This window comes from Oryctolagus cuniculus, chromosome 3, assembly GCF_051225735.1.
Source record: "Oryctolagus cuniculus isolate XC-2025 breed Fujian yellow rabbit chromosome 3, ASM5122573v1, whole genome shotgun sequence".
NCBI classification, from domain to species: domain Eukaryota; kingdom Metazoa; phylum Chordata; class Mammalia; order Lagomorpha; family Leporidae; genus Oryctolagus; species Oryctolagus cuniculus.
In genome coordinates this window covers 33241233-33257662 of record NC_142869.1, presented here as the reverse complement: position 1 = coordinate 33257662, position 16430 = coordinate 33241233, and the positions used below count along the sequence as shown (strand labels likewise).

The 16430-nt window shown below is 38.5% G+C and overlaps 1 protein-coding gene across 1 annotated transcript in view; it reads right to left on the bottom strand.

Moving 5' to 3' along the window:
• Positions 1-16430, bottom strand: part of DYTN (dystrotelin) — a 75495-nt gene that overhangs the window by 12319 nt on the left and 46746 nt on the right. Inside the window, exons 10-12 of the mRNA XM_089329977.1 lie at positions 10957-10978; positions 6148-6307; positions 2528-3020 (exon numbers count right to left, since the gene is read on the bottom strand). Coding sequence (XP_089186103.1) covers positions 2528-3020; positions 6148-6307; positions 10957-10978 — 675 coding nt within the window. The remainder of the gene's footprint in view (positions 1-2527; positions 3021-6147; positions 6308-10956; positions 10979-16430) is intronic.

The following is a 16430-nucleotide window of genomic DNA, read 5'->3' as shown; positions in this document are numbered from 1 at the left end:
GCAGAACAATATATATATTTCCTACAGAAACATCTCAGTGGTTCCACTGAAATGTAAGTAGAAGTAGAGGTGAATTTTTGAGACATACGTTTTTAAAATATTTTCTATAAAATTGGATAAAGCTAATTACATACTTAAAATTATCATATCATTTGAATTTAGACTTTTTTATTATTTTTCTTTTAATGATATAATAATGCATTATATATATTTCAATGATATAACTATGCATATAAATATATCTCGATAAAGTTACTTAAAATGGCATGGATCTTGTTTTAATTGTTAAGCTGCATTAATGTTGAAATATTATCTCCAAAGCATGTGTAATAGATTTGGCCTATTATCTAAAATGCACAATTTGTGAGGGCTGACTCAACCCAACATTTTAGAAACTAGCAAATTTAATGAGCTCATTTGGAGAAACAACAGTACATAAAACTAAGATGAAGATGTCAGACAGAAAAACTTTTCTATAAAGCCCAAATATTATGTGAAATTTCCAAAAAGGTCAAGTGGATTTTGACTTTGCTTTGAATACCCATCATGACCCCAAGGATATTTAGATAGAAATACAGTGGGTTGAATTTTGTGTTGGTTTAAAAATCAGGCACAAGGAGTTCCCATTTTCTTTGTCTCAGGCAGTCTGAGCATACTTCTGGCATCTTTGTGAACTTGTTTCCTCTAATAAAAAAATGATAACTCCCACTCCCTTTACTGTAGAGCTTTTTAGAATCATCAGATACTTTCTTCACTGACTTGGCTTTACCAAGTTCTACATAAAATTTACATTATCATGCCCCCAGTTTATAGCACTACAACTGTTCCAGGCATCACTGCCTCCCTATTTCCTTAAATTCATATACTAACATCCTAAACTCCAGTACCTCTGAATGTGAGGATATTTGGAAACGATATGTTTAAAGAGGTAAGTTAGGGATTGCCATTTGGTACAGTGGGCTGAGCCCCCCACCTGCAATACTAGGATCATTTATGGACACCAGTTAGAATCTTGGCTGCTCCACTTCTGATCCAGTTCTCTTTTAACGCACCTGGGAAACAGCAGATGATTGCCCAAGTGCTTGGGTCCCTGCCACCTAGATAAAAGACCCCAGTGGAATTCCAGGCTCCTGGCTTCAGCTTGGCACATTCCTGGATGTTGAGCCCATTTGGCGAGTGACCCTGTGCATGGAAGATCCCTCTCCCTCTCTCTACCTCCCTCTCTCTCCAATCTCCCTCTCTCTTTCTCTCTGTAACTCTGTCTTTCAAAAAGTAAATAAATATTTGAAGAGGTAAATTAAAATGAGATCATTATGGTGGGCCCTAATCCAATATAACTGGCCATCTTTAGAAAAAGAAAAATTTAGATATAAACATACTCAATGGGAAGATGATACTAGGTCACAGGAGGAAAACAGTCATCTACAAACCAAGGAAACAGGCTGCAGAAGAAACCAGTGAGGCTGACATCTTGATCTTGGACTTCTAGCCTCTAGGAGCATAAGAAAATCATTTTTTAAAAATTTATTTGAAATTTAGAGTTACACAGAGAGAGAGGAGAGGCAGAGAGAGAAAAGAGAGAGAGGTCTTCCATCCAATGGCTCACTCCCCTATTGGTCGCTGCACTGATCTGAAGCCAGGAGCCAGGAGCTTCCTTCGGGTCTCCCATATGGGTGCAGGGGCCCAAGGACTTGGGCCATCTTCTTACTGCCCTCCCAGGCCATAGCAGAGAGCTGGATCAGAAGTGGGGCAGCCAGGTCTCGAACCAGCACCCATATGGGATGCCAATGCTTCAGGCCAGGGTGTTAACCTGCTGCACCACGGGGCCAGCCCCAAGAAAATCACTTTTAAAGCCACCTACTCTGTGGTGCTTTGCAATGATAGTCTTTGCAAACTAATTCCCTAACTCAGGAATATTTTTTGGAAGGCCTCCTCTGATGCAGAAACACATCAGAAGGTCGTCCCTCATCTTAACACAAATCTCAATGATCATTATATATCCCAGTTAGAAATGAGACCATGTCACTTTGAATCAGGAGAAATAACTATAGTAAATGACTATTTTTTTAAAAAAGCCTTCCGGATTACTCAATGAGTTGTAACTAACTTATGAAGAAGATAATAATGATGCCACTTATAATATAGAAATCTTAATTTTCTTCTAGAGAGAAAAGATCATTATTATTACCATTTTAAAATGATGACATCAGGCTGCCCAATGTGTATGATTTAGGGCTACTGACAATAATAATTGTAGTAAGAAAATGAGAAATATTTATTGAATGTTTACTATGTATTAGGTGCTATATTAAATTCTCACAAAGTTTATCACTTGTATTGTTCTCAATAACCTTGAGTTAAGTAATGCCAGCAATCAAGCTCACAGATACTACTGATGTCCAAAAGATTCAGTGTTCTGTTACAGCCTGGATAAATGGTAGCCGTTGAGCTTGGATAAAATTAAGTGCTTTCCAAGGCAGCCTGAGTCTCTAGCCATCTCTATGTCTATTGAGTATGAAAGCCTTACCTGATGGCATTTCTAGATTGAAGGTATCCATAAGTTTTGTCAACAGTTCTTGCAATTCCTCTTCCTCTAGCTCATCCTTTCTCTCATTGACGTTAACTGCTTCTTTATTTTCCACAGATGCCAGGGCAAGACTGCCCATACCTGTAGGAGCAATTTGCGAGATATCTTGCAGCAGTCCCTTCTGCCAAGTGGGTAGGGAGCTAACGTTTTCCTTTGACATCTTTTGTGCTTGATTTTGCACCTTTGTGCTTTGCAAACTCTTCTCTGACGATTCTGGATCTGAGAGAGCATGCTTCACATATGCTTGACTTCGGAGGTTTCTATCAATCATGGCAGGGTTAGAAAGAGATTCCCAATCTAAACCATTCTCAGTGGTGATCTTGACCTGGGAAGAATCTTCTCTCTTTAGAAAGTGTTCGGCTGAAGAATGGCTAAACCTGGACTCTCTATTTTGACAGGAAGAAGATGAAGGATGGTGTGGCTGCAACATATCCTAGATTTTAAAAAAATTATGAAATAGTTATCATTTACCTAACTTTATCATAATGTATTGAATTTCAATATTCCAATAAGAAAACTATTGCAAGAATTTTTCTAAATTCATTTTATTAATTTCATTTTGTGCTGTTAATTTGCTGTTAATCTAAAGCTTTCTACAAGAGTTGGAACAGCTCAGATTCTAAGATATCACATAAAATATAAACAAGAAATCTGGGAAAACTCTGAGCTTTTAAAAGCCCAATTCCTAAAAATATTATTAGAGATTATTATGCTGAGATAAATAAGATATTCTCAAAGAGACAAATACATATGATTGTTGTTGTATAAGGTATCTAGAGTAGTTAAATTCATAGAAACGGAAAGAAAAATCATGCATTTCCTGAGGCTCTGGGAAGGGAAAAGGAGAAGGGGTTGGTTCAGAAGAAAATGAGTTAAAAAGTTATTATTTATTATTGTGAAAATATGTTTTTCCAAATGAAAATGTTTTTGAGGTTGATTGTATGACAATGTGAATATACTTAATACTACTAAGCTATACACTTAAAATGAAAAAAAGTTTTGAAAACAGAAACGCGTGTTGAATTGTTAAATAAAAATTATAATATTAAAACATGTTCATACAGATCTGTCTGGCAGGTGTGTTATGGGGAACATCGTAATAAGCAATAGGTACAAAATTCAGAGATGTGCTCTATATGAAGCACAGCTCTCAACCTGCAGTTCTGTGTGATTCCCAGAACATTGGAAATTACCAAGACCCTTTTAGGGTTCTGTGAAGTTAACACTGTTTTCAAAATGATATTTAGATATTATTTGGCTGTTCATCTTATTGACATTTCTACTGATGGTACAAAAATTAACGGTAAGTATAGCTGTTGTTGTCTTGGCACACCATCCAACAGTCCTAATAATCAGTGGATACTTCACCATCACACATCAGCAGTTGGAAAAAAAGCCAGTTTCATTGAGAACATATTTGACAGGGGCTGGCATTGTGGTAAGTGGGTGAAGCCACCACTTGTGACACTGGCATCCCATATTGAAGTGCCAATACAAGTCCCATCTAGTCTGTTCCTCATCCAATTTCCAGTTAATGTGCCTGGGAAGGCAGCAGGACATGGCCCAAGTGCATGGGTCCTGCACCCACGTGGTAGACCTGGAAGAAAATCCTGGCTCCTGGCTTTGGATTGGCCCTGCTCCGGCTGTTGCAGCCATTTGGGGAGTGAACTAGCTGATGGAAGACCTTTCTCTCTGTCTCTCCCTCTTTCTGTCTGTAACTCTGCCTCTCAAACAAATAAATCTTTAAAAAAAATCTCCAATGCACACCAAAATACAAAGTTTTCCCCTTGTGACAAAGAAAACTTGACAGATTAGTTAGTCTGGGTATCTGGCAAACATTTTCCCAAAATTTGAACAAAATGAGAATGTTGTTGCAAGTAAAAGAATGAACAGTTTTAGTTGTCAGTTATAATAGTTAATGTTTCAAATAAGAATTGGGACTTTGGAAAATTTGCATCTGTCACTATAAACTTGATAGCTTTCTAATCCTTAAACATTTTCTGATAAACTAGTGGTGACATTAATGTATGTGATTTTTTATCTTGTACATAATGGAATGTGCATACTTAGAAAGTTCAACACAACTCCAAATGTCCAATTCTTGTTATAAAAAAAAAACAATGTATGATGTTAAAAAAACACTCATGGGTAAAAAAATACATTCAAAAACAAACCAGCTACTGGCTTTTAATGACACAGTGTGAAATAGATATGGTTTCATATTTCATACTGCAACTATCCTTAAGAAGCTATAATTTATCAAGTTTTGCTGTAGTAGAAAATTATCTGAAAGACTATTAAAATACTCTATTTTTCAAGAGAAAATCTTTGTGAGGTCATATTTCTTTATGTGCTTCAACCAAAACATCTTGCAACAGACTGGTTGCTAAAAGTTATGAAAGTTCAGTTCTCTTTTATATTTAAGAGATTTGTAAAAATGCCCCTTCTAAGCTTTTCAAAGACCATATAGTTATTTTTTAAAGCTACATACAATACTTTCATAATTTTAAATTTTTTGGTTAATAAATATATTTCTAAGCCACTTTTCCCATATTTATTTATTTGTTTGAGAGGTAGAGTTATAGACAGAAAGAAGGAGAGACAGAGAGTAAGGTCTTCCATCTGCTGGCTTACTCCCCAAATGGCTACAACGGCCAGAGCTGAGCCAATCCGAAGCCAGGAATCTGGAGCTTCCAGGTCTCCCACTTAGATGCTCAGGCCCAAGACTTGGGACATCTTCTACTGCTTACGTAGGCCAAAGCAGAGAGCTGGATTGGAAGTGGGGCAGCCAGCCCACATGGGATGCCAGCACTGCAGGTGGAAGCTTAGCTTGCTAAGCCACAGTGCTGGCCCCCCACTTTTCTGCTTTAATTTTGATTTTGGTAAATAGTGACAGATAGAATTCACAGTAGCAAAAGCTCCATGTGGTCCTCAAAAATTGGCATTGTGGTACAGAAGGTTAAGCTCCCACTTGCAACACCAATGTCCTATTTTGGAGCACTGGTTCGAGTTCTGGCTGCTCCACATCCAGTCTAGCTTTCTGTTAATGTGTCTGGAAAGACAGTGAAACATGATCCAAGTACTTGGACCCCTGCCACCCATGTGGTGTACCAGAATGTTGTTTCTGACACTTGACTTTGGTTGGACCAGCCCCAGTTCTTGTGGCCATTCAGGGAATGAACCAGCAGGCAGAAGACTGATCTCTCTCTCTCCACCCGCCCCCACCGTCAAATAAATAAATAAATCTTAAGGGAAAAAAAGAGAGCTCCTGAGACCCAGAGGTTTGAGAATCAATGCTGTAAATAGGAATTTCCTCCAGGTCTATGGTTTCTAGATGGTCACGAACCTGCTGTGATCCAGTGGTGCTGGCCTTTAAGAAAGGGTAGAATATAATCTGTTGTATTGAACTGGGATGAGATTAGGGCATGGGGAGAGGAGGGCAACAGAGGAAGCCAGTAAAGTGAGGAAGGACGTTTCAGGCTGCTGACCTCCAATGGCTGGGAGACTCAAAGTTACATTTATAGGTGGTCTACCTGGCCAGCATCTCCCATGCTTTATACCTGTAGATCCTGTTTCAGCTTCTGTAGCTTGGTCCATAGACTGTTCTGCTTAGTTGTGAGTTGGTGAATTTTTGCTTCAAATCTGCAACTTTTTTCTTCCTGGGAGATGTATATTGCTTGCAACTTGTCTTTGTATCTGTTTAACTGTTTTTTAAGGAGCCTGAAGAGAAGAGAGATTTGATTGATTTGGAAGGGCAAAAGGCTAGCATACTCCTAGAGCCCCAGAGAGCCCTAGTATGACAGACTCTGGGTCCTCCTTGTGGAAGAAGACATTGGAGAAGCCTGTGCTGTGAATATTTTCTAACATTAATTGATACTATTTTATAGCATTTGTTTACCATATATAGCTGCCTTTTGTGTCCATTATGTATGTATTCCACTAAGAATTTCATGGGCTTTAGAAATCTGGGAAGGGAGACTGACATTGTGACGCAGTGGGTTAAGCTGCTGCCTACAAAGCTGGCATCCCATATTGGAGTGCTAATGTGCCTGAGAAAGCAGTAGAAGATGGTTCAAGTACTTGGGCCCTTGCCCCAGTGTGGAAGACCTGAGTGGAGTTCCTGCCTTCTGGCTTCTGGCTTCTAGCTTCAGCCTGGTCCAGCATAGGACTTTGTGACCATTTAGGGAATGAACCAGCAGGTGGATGAGCTCTCTCTGCCTCCCCCAATCTCCATAACTCTTTCACATAAATAAATCTTTAAAAATATATTTGGAAAACTCAGCAGGCATGGTATGGATTCCTTTTGATGATATATCTTCTCTGCCTGCTTAAATTCAAATATTGTTCATGCAGTAACCTTTTGTCTAGAACACTCCATTCACAGCTAGACACCCGATACATGACCAAGACCACAAAGAAACAACAGTGATAAACTTGGGGCTCTGTTTTGGCTTCTTTTTCCATCTGGTTGTTCATTGGCTTAAGAATCAATCAAGCGGTTAGGGTAATTCTTGAAAAACATGGGGAAGATTGTGTCACTCCTCTGCTCAAAACCTTCTAGTGGTTCCCCTCCTTATTTAGAATGAACTGAAGTCCTCCCAGAGATGGAAAATACACAAAAAGGTGGCCAAGACCCACATCACCCCCATTCACACTTCCCTTGTTGACTTCAAAGGCTTTCTCTGGATCACTCACTGCCTTTTAGCCAGACAGAGTGCTTGGCTATTTTGGAACACAGCAAGTGTTCTCTCTCCAGACTGTTCCTTCAACCACTTCTGCCTGAATGCTTTCTTCCTCCCTAGGTTCATGCTTGGTTCACTCCTTCCCTCCCTCCCAAGTTTGGCTAACAGCACATTTTTTTTTATGCTTGAATAGATATATATATGTATGTATCTATATTTATTTGGATATATTTCATGACTACAACTTTAGGAACATGGTAATTCTTCCCACTATACCTGCCATCCCACCCACACTCCCACCCCTCCTCCTCTTCCTTCTCCTAACAGCACATTTTTAATAAAGCTTTCCTTGACTACCCTCCCGGAAATGGCAAACTATAACCCCACAACCTCAGCCCCAGCACCACTCACTTCCCAACCGTCTTCCTTCATTTCCATGTCTAATTGCTACAGAGTTTCAAGAAATCTTAGCTTTTAGCTTGGTCTCCAGAACTCAAATTCTAGACAGTGCCACTACGACATACTATATGTTTTATTTAATATTTAGTTACATATGACTTTCTCTATCACTTAATTGCTTATTTTCTCTCTATTCTGGTAACCATTTTTTTGCTATATTGTTTATCACTGTGCCCAGACCCAGGCCTAAAATAGTCTCTGTCACGTAGTAGATAGATAATTAAAATTGGCTGAATAAAGTAAAGTTCAGGCTTATTCTTTGAACAGTGCTACTGATGTATTTGTGGAATTTGTGGAAGCCAGCTTTCTGGTGTGAAATGCAACATTTACCAGGGTTGCAAGTTTTGAAATTTCTAATTGCCATAAAGCATCAAGAGGTCTTTGAATTAAATTTGAGAATGGAGCCTTTATATGGAATTCATTTGTTAATCAGCCTCACACTGCATAAATTGTGGTGATATATTTTATTAGGGTATTATTGATGCATCTAGAGACGTGTTGTGTAAAACTGAATAGTTTAATGTAAAATAGTAACTTTGAAATAATTATTTTAAGAAAATTTTTAAATAATTAAATTTGAAAATTTCCTTTATAGTTCTACATTTTAACTTTCAATATTGCCTTTTTATTTCTATATCATTTTTTAAAATTCTAATTCCTTTTTTATTCTATGAAAAAAGATTTAAATTAAGATGAATTATTTTGGTTCTTAAAAAGTGTAAAATCTCCTTTTCTTTCTTTTTTATTTTTAACTTTTATTTAATGAATATAAATTTCCAAAGTACAGCTTATGGATTACAATGGCTTCCCCCCCATAACGTCCCTCCCACCCGCAACCCTCCCCTTTCCCACTCCCTCTTCCCTTCCGTTCACTTCAAGATTCATTTTCATTTCTCTTTATATACAGAAGATCAGTTTAGCATACATTAAGTAAAGATTTCAACAGTTTGCTCCCACACAGAAACATCTGCGGTTCACTAGGCTAATCCTCCGCCTTGCGGCGCCGGCACACCGGGTTCTAGTCCTGGTCAGGGCGCTGGATTCTGTCCCGGATGCCCCTCTTCCAGGCCAGCTCTCTGCTGTGGCCAGGGAGTGCAGTGGAGGATGGCCCAAGTGCTTGGGCCCTGCACCCCATGGGAGACCAGGAGAAGTACCTGGCTCCTGCCATCCGATCAGCGTGCCGGCCATGGCAGCCATTGGAGGGTGAACCAACGGCAAAGGAAGACCTTTCTCTCTGTCTCTCTCTCTCATTGTCCACTCTGCTGATCAAAAAAAAAAAATCTCCTTTTCATGAGTTACCACAGAATTAAAAAATGTTTCTTATGTCTAAAACACTTAGATTATGCAGCATATCTCATCATCATATATAGACATATGTAGTATATACATACACAAAATCATTAATTCACTGAGCATCTACTGAATATTAGACATTAAGCCTGAGAACAAAAGTTTTCCCTCAGAGGAAACTTATGATTGAGGAGCCAGAAATCCTTTTAGAGGAATGCCAGTAGGTTACAGGAGCTCAAGGAAGGATCAGTTCCTTAAGATACAGTAAGAAAATGGTAGACATTTCCAATTGGCCTGATAAACCTGTAGAAAGTTAGATGCTGTTGGCTAAAGTATTGTGGTTTCTTTAGAAGTATGTTTCACAAACACACACACATGCACACACACAACCCACGTGATGTTATTCACGGAATAAAATCAGACAATTAACAGTCAAAACTTAGTATGTCATTTTTGTTATGCTTAATTACTCACAAAGAATCAAAGCCCCTTTTTTAATCAATGTGTTGGAATCAGAATTTATCTGCTTAAAGAATTTCCTCCAAATTAAAAAAAAAGAACATTGTAAAGTCTTTGTAGAAAATATTTTTTTATAAAAGTAAGGATATGTTGTTGATTTGTCTCTGCTGACAGTATTCCTGTATACACCCATGGTTCCTACCTTCTCTCCCTGTGGAGGGCAGTAATCGATTCCTGAGTCCTCCACAGTTCATTTTTGATGCTGACTATGGCCTAAAGAAGCAAGAAATGGATAACAGAATTTTTGGTTTGAATTTGACCCACGTTCCAAAAATTTCATGGTAACATGAACTACACTCTATGTTTGTGCTTATGAGTATGTCCAGGAACAATGAGGCAGAGGTTCACATATTCAAAGTACAGTTACACAATCTAATCCATATAAATTAAATTAAAATGTAGAAAAGAATAATTTTGACCCACATTACATTGCTGCCATCTCCTTCCCCAAAGGCAGCTACTGAAAGCAATTGGGTCTCATCATCTCCCTTGACTGAAGCAGTCTCTCACCACTTCCTCTCGTCATCTACTTTAACTTTCTTGTCTTTTCATTGCTTCCTGCCTCAGCACTTACTTAGGGTCATCATTTCTCGTTGAATTCATTAAGCCTTTTGATTCATGCCTGTTGACTTAGCTTTTATCTAGGATTTCTGCACCAAAACATGTCTGTTCCATCACATTATGCCTCCTGCACTTCAGCGCAAGAGCTTGTCCTGACCTGACCCAGCTTGGCATTGTGTTCCAAGCCTTAGCTCCTGTAGGTCTGCATGGCAGACTGACTTTCATTCCTTTACATTGGTAAGCGTCTTTGGCTATCCTTGGAAACTTCTCTCATCCCTGAAAATGATCTGAAGAGGGAGTAGCCACTTTAGGAACATCAGTCTGTGGGACCACCCTGACAGAGAGAAAGGCAAGAGTCATTCAAAGAAACTGACTTATACATGGACTGGAAGTCACATTGGTAGCTGGCACTTGTTTTTTGCGGCCTCTCTGTATTTATTTTTGCCTCTTCATTCTAATGTTCAAACAATTGCCACATGCTTAGCATAACCTGTGAAATAGTGAAATTTGAAAGACTAATATGGAAATATCAAACAAATTTTATATAAGTATTATTATATGTTACAAGCAATTAGGAAGTATTTCAGGCTAGCACATATGGACCTACCGTGTTATAACCATAGAATAGGTGCCATGGTTTCTTTAGTAACTCTTGACCAAAGAATGTTAGGCTGTTTCCAACATGTATCCTTGTGCCCAGGTGCAAGGTTCGGGGGTGTTCAGCTTAGTAGATACTACCCATTTGCTCCATTTGGGCACATATGTGCCCGCACATGCACACACATTTGAAAATGCATGGAAAAAATTCTGTAAATACATACTCCAAGAAGATTACCTCTGGGGAATTAAGGACTGGACCTGAGTTGGGAATTATGGTCGAAAGGACCTTAGCTTTACTGTTTAATATCTTACAAGGCAAGAGAATCCTGTATTATTTATAAGGTTACAAAGTTTTAGTCAAAAGAAGAGAAATGTGCTACACATGGAAGATAGGACATAGCAAGTTTAAAAATGGAAAAGAGGCCCTGAGAGGTAAAAAGGAAAGGGGAATAAATAAGGAAAACAGAAACCCCAAAACCTCTTCAGTTTCCCTCAGAACTCAGAAATGTGAGCAGGAAAAAAAGTTCATTGTGGAAATGTCTTTTCTTTTGATGTCCTCTTTGATTCGAAGCAGGATATAGAGTAGCTCTTTACTTGTCTTCACACATGTGAGTCCAGCTCTGTGGAGTACTCTGTAAGAGTCATTAGGTGTCTTCAAGTGGCTTAGTCCACATGAGCTGATGATTAAAGGGGCCCACAAGTCCAGAAGGACATCGCACAGAGGCAGCTTTCTGGGCTACGCAGCCCTGAGGAGTCACAAGATGAACTCTCCACTCACACTTGTACCAGGGCAGCTGCAATATGGGCACTCTAATTTCCCTTTGACGATGGAAGAGTATCATAGGTGATCATATTCTTTAAGATCAGACTGTACTGATGACAAGGACTTTACAAGAATTATTGCTTTTAAATGACTAAAACTTCAAAAAAGGAAAAAAATGGGGAGGGGATCGTCAAAAGCATAACGTTTCAGTTGCAGAAGTTAAGAAAGTTCTGGAAATCCTCTATTCAATAGAGTATCTGTAGTTAACAATACCATACTGTATACTTAGTATTTTTTCAGAGAAGATCTTTTGTTAAGTATTCTTAACCACACTCAGACACACAACAAAAATAACAGTCGTAGTGTGAGAGGAAATTCTGGGAGGTGATGCATATGTTGATGGCCTTCACAGTGGTAATGGTTATACAACTGTATAACTATTCCCAAACTCATTGAGTTGTGTGTCTTAAATATGTACAGCTTTGAACAATTTAATCATACCTCAAATATAAAAAGGAAAACATTGCTGTATAATATGTTAATAAGTATTATAAAGCTATAATAAGTCAAATAATGTTCTTATTTAAAAATAAAATGAAAAGCAATTGAGCTAAGTAAATAGTTGTAAAGCACATTCTAAATGGTGACATTTTTAGCACATATTGAAGAAACTGTTACACAGAAATTGACAAAGAAAAATCTATTTAAGTAAAAAGTAGGACTAGGGAGCTACTTCCATGTCCTGTCATTCATCAAAATAAAAGCCAGATCAATTTAAAAGTTGGACGTCGAGATAAACCATGTTAAAATAAAGCACAGCTAAAGGGTTATTTGATTTCTTAATGGGGAGATTTTTCACAGCCTAAAACTGCATAAAGAATTATAAAGGAAAAGATCAATAGCATTTTCATAGGAATTGAAATCATCTATGTGGGGAATCACATTATAAATAAGACTAAAAGGAAATAACTGGGAAGAAAGATTTCCCAAAGTTAAACTTAAAACATGAAAAAAATTAAATGCATTGGTAAATCTGGGGTAGGTATTTGGCCTAACAGCTAAGATGCTGGCTGGGATACCTGCATCCTATGCCGGAGTGCCTGGGTTCAACTCCAGGTTTCACTTCAGATTCCACGTTTCTGCTAATGTGCACCATGGGAGACAGCAGATGATGACTCAAGTAGTTGAGTCCCTGACATCTGCATGGGAGATTTGAATTGAGGTCCAGCTCCTGGGCTTTTAAAGAATGAACCAGTAAATGTCTCTCTCTGTAGCTCTCAAATGATGAAATAAATGAACAAATACAGTGATAAATCAAACTTGAATAAAAATGGAGAGTCCCAACAGAAGGAAAAATATGATTGTCTTCCAAACTATGTGGGGAAAAAGATTCATTTCACTTATAATCAGAGATATGACCTAAGGCATATAAAGTATATTCTGTGCTTAAAATTAACAAAATCCAAAACATGGCAATAGTCAATATTAACAAGGATCAGGTGAGATCCATGCTTGCATTCACTGCAAGTGTAATTTATTATTTTTTTCTAAAAGGCAATTTTGCCATTGAGCTCAAAAAGCCTTAACATGCTCCTTCCAAGTATTCTTCCTGCTTTGATTCCACTTTACAAATACATGCTAAGGCATTAATTGACTCTTTGAGGCAACTGTGTAAAGAATAATATATAAGGATTTTAGAAAGAAGCTCTTAATGGTGGAATAGGGATGGAGCTTACTGCTGCAGCCTAGGGGAAGAAGGTTAAAACAAAAGTGGAGAGAGTACAATCTCAAGGAAGAGTTAGGTAGAGGACAGCAGAGGAAACTCCATGCAAATTAGAGGGACACTGTGGACCTACGTGGAGGGTGTGGACACCCACAACTCAGGACTTCAGCAGCTGAGAGCCTCAACACCAGCTTTCAAGTGATGGGAGATCAGACTATAGCAGCCCAAGCTACTGGCGATAAAGCTTTGGAAAGAGCCAGGTGTGAATCAGGCTTGGAGCCCTGTGGGGACAGTGCACCTGCCAACCTAGAGGGGAAAAAGGGGGGGCACATTTCTCTCTCCCCAACTACACAGTACTGGAGTACTGTAATTTGTTGATAGAAGGTGGGTGCCGTTTTGGACATATGTAACAGCTGTGCCAGCTCATGTCCGCATGTCCAGCAACCATCTGAGATGAGATGCCTGAGTCTGGCTGGGAGAATTGGCAGGGGGCTGGGAGCTCATGCCTATGGGAGTAGTGTGTGTCAGGACTGTGAAAATACTGTGGCTCTATGGGAGGGCACAGAGTGTGGCTAGGACTTTGGACAGTCACTTTGGGCAGCTCCACATGCTTGGGGATCCCTGATTCCCTGGTGACGGTCATTGCTACAGGATCCAGGTTTACACAAGGGGCTGCATGGATGCTTTATTTTGGTTCTTGTGGCAGCATGGATGAAAATTGTACCCACCAGGGCTAGCACCCAGGCATTGGTTTCCTTTGAGGAGAGGAAGTAAGCATATCAAAGCTTATGGGATACAGCAAAAGCAGTGTTAAGAGGATAGTTCACAGTAATTGGTGCCTACATCAAGAAATTGGAAAGTCACCAAATTAATGAGCTATCAATGCATCTCAAGGACCTAAATAAACAACAGCAAACAAAACCCAAAATTAGTATGAGAAAAGAAATAATTAAAACTAGAGAAGAAATCAACAAATTTTAAACAAAATACAAAGATCAGGGAAACAAAGAGATGGTTTTTTGAAAAAATGAACAAGATTGACACTCCATTGCCCCAAGTAACCAAAAAAGAGAGGCAGAAGACCCAAATCAATAAAATTAGAGATGAAAAGAGAAAGGTAACAACAAATACCAAAGAAATAAAAAGAATAATGAGCAATGAAATGCCAACAGATAGCTGTATGCCAACAAATCAGGAAACATAGAAGATATGGATAAATTCCAGGACAGATACAACCTACTTAAATTGATCCATGAAGAAACAGAAAACCTAAACAGAACCATAACCAAGATGGAAATTGAATCAGTAATAAAGACCCTTCCAGCAAAGAAAAGCCCAGAACAGATGGTTTCACTGTTGAATTCTTATAGACATTAACAGAACTAACTCCAATTATTCCCAAGGTACTCAGAGCAACTGAAAGGGAGGGAATCCTCCCAGACTCTCTACGAAACCAGCATCATCTTAATTTCTAAACCTGAAAAAGAACTACAGAGAAAGAGAACTACAAACCGATTTCCCTGATGAACATAGACACAAAAATCCTCAGCAAAATACTAGCCAAACAAATCCAACAGTATATCAGAAAGATCATTCTCCCAGACCAAGTGAGATTTATCCCAGGTATGCAGGGATGGTTTTTCATTCTTTACAATTTTTATTTATTTGAAAGAGAGACAGCCAGAGAGGAGAGAGGGAACAAAGAGAAAGAGAGAGAGAGAAAAATTGCTCACTCAATGGTTCACTCCCTGAAACAAGACAAGTTGAAGCCATGAGCCAGAAACTCACTCCAGGTATCCCATCTGAGTGGCAAGAACCCAACTACTTGAGCCAATACCTGCTTCACCCTTCAGGTTTCACATTAGCAGGAAGTTGGAATCAGGAACACAGCCAGAAACCCAGGCACTCCAATAAACAGGCAGATGTAGTCACTAGGACATATGCTCATTCCCTAATCGACTTTTAAAACTTGTTTTTATTAAAAAAGTTTAATAAAGATGTGAAAATTATAAATACTAGGCAAGCATTGTGACCAGTGGGTTAGCCATCAGTTGGGATGCCCACATCATATATTGGAGTGCCAGTTCAAGCATCAGTTGCTCCACCTCTGACCCAGCTTCCTGCTAATGTACCTGGAAAGCAGTGGATGATGGCCCAAGTATTTGGATCCCCTGAAATCCACATGGGAGACCTGGATGGAGTTCTGGGCTTCTGGCTTCAGCATGGCTCAGCCCTGGCTATTGTAGGCATTTGGGGAGCAAACTAGCAAATGGAACATCTCTCTCCTCTAGCTCTCCTTCTGTCTCTGTCACTCTGCCTTTCAAATACATCAATAAATCAATAAATCTTTTAAAAATTGTATATAATTATGGGGTTTCATGAGATGTTTTGTTATATGTATACAATTCGCATAGGTCTAATTAATGTCTAATCATTAGGAAAAGGATAAATATACTTATCTTTTCAAGCACTTAATGTTTTGTTATAGTGACAACATCCCCAAGTCCTATCTTCTAAATGTTTTTTGAGAGAAAAAACAGTAAACTGACATTGTCTATCTTTACTCTACTGTTAGTAGAACCCAAGAACTTCTTACACCTACTTTGTATCACAGCAAATAGTAGTAGTAATCTAAACATACAATAACAAAAGAAGGGTAATGTCAACAATATTATGCCAATTTAAATAAAAATTATATGACCATTAAGATGTTTTTAAAGAATTATAATGACAATGAACATGCTCACGATATAACTTACATTGATAGAAGCATAAAGTCAATAAATTTTTCAGATTATCTAAACTAATTTTAAAGTGTTTACAAGGAAGGAAATATACCAAAATATGGTTATGGTTATAAGGGTTATGTATAAGATTGTTTGTAATTTTAACTTTATTCTGTTCTGACTTTTCTAAATTTTCTACAATAGTCAGCAAATTATGATTAGAGAGAGAAAATTATTTCAAAAACATATTCTTAGGTTTTTTTCTCATCACATTAACATTTTGAGAATATCTGCCAAACTAGGGAATGATTGTAAATGGTCCAGATGAATTGTGCGCTAACAATGTTTCCTGTCCCTTTCAAACTCACCTGTTGCTGGGGATTGCGGTCATGCATTTGTTGAGCCTGAGATATCCTTTGAGGTGTGTATTTGAAGGGCTTCATGATTGCTGTTTCCACTGGTCCAGCTGACCTTACATATAATGGTACTTTGGAACTGTTGTACCGAACAGAAAGCCTGT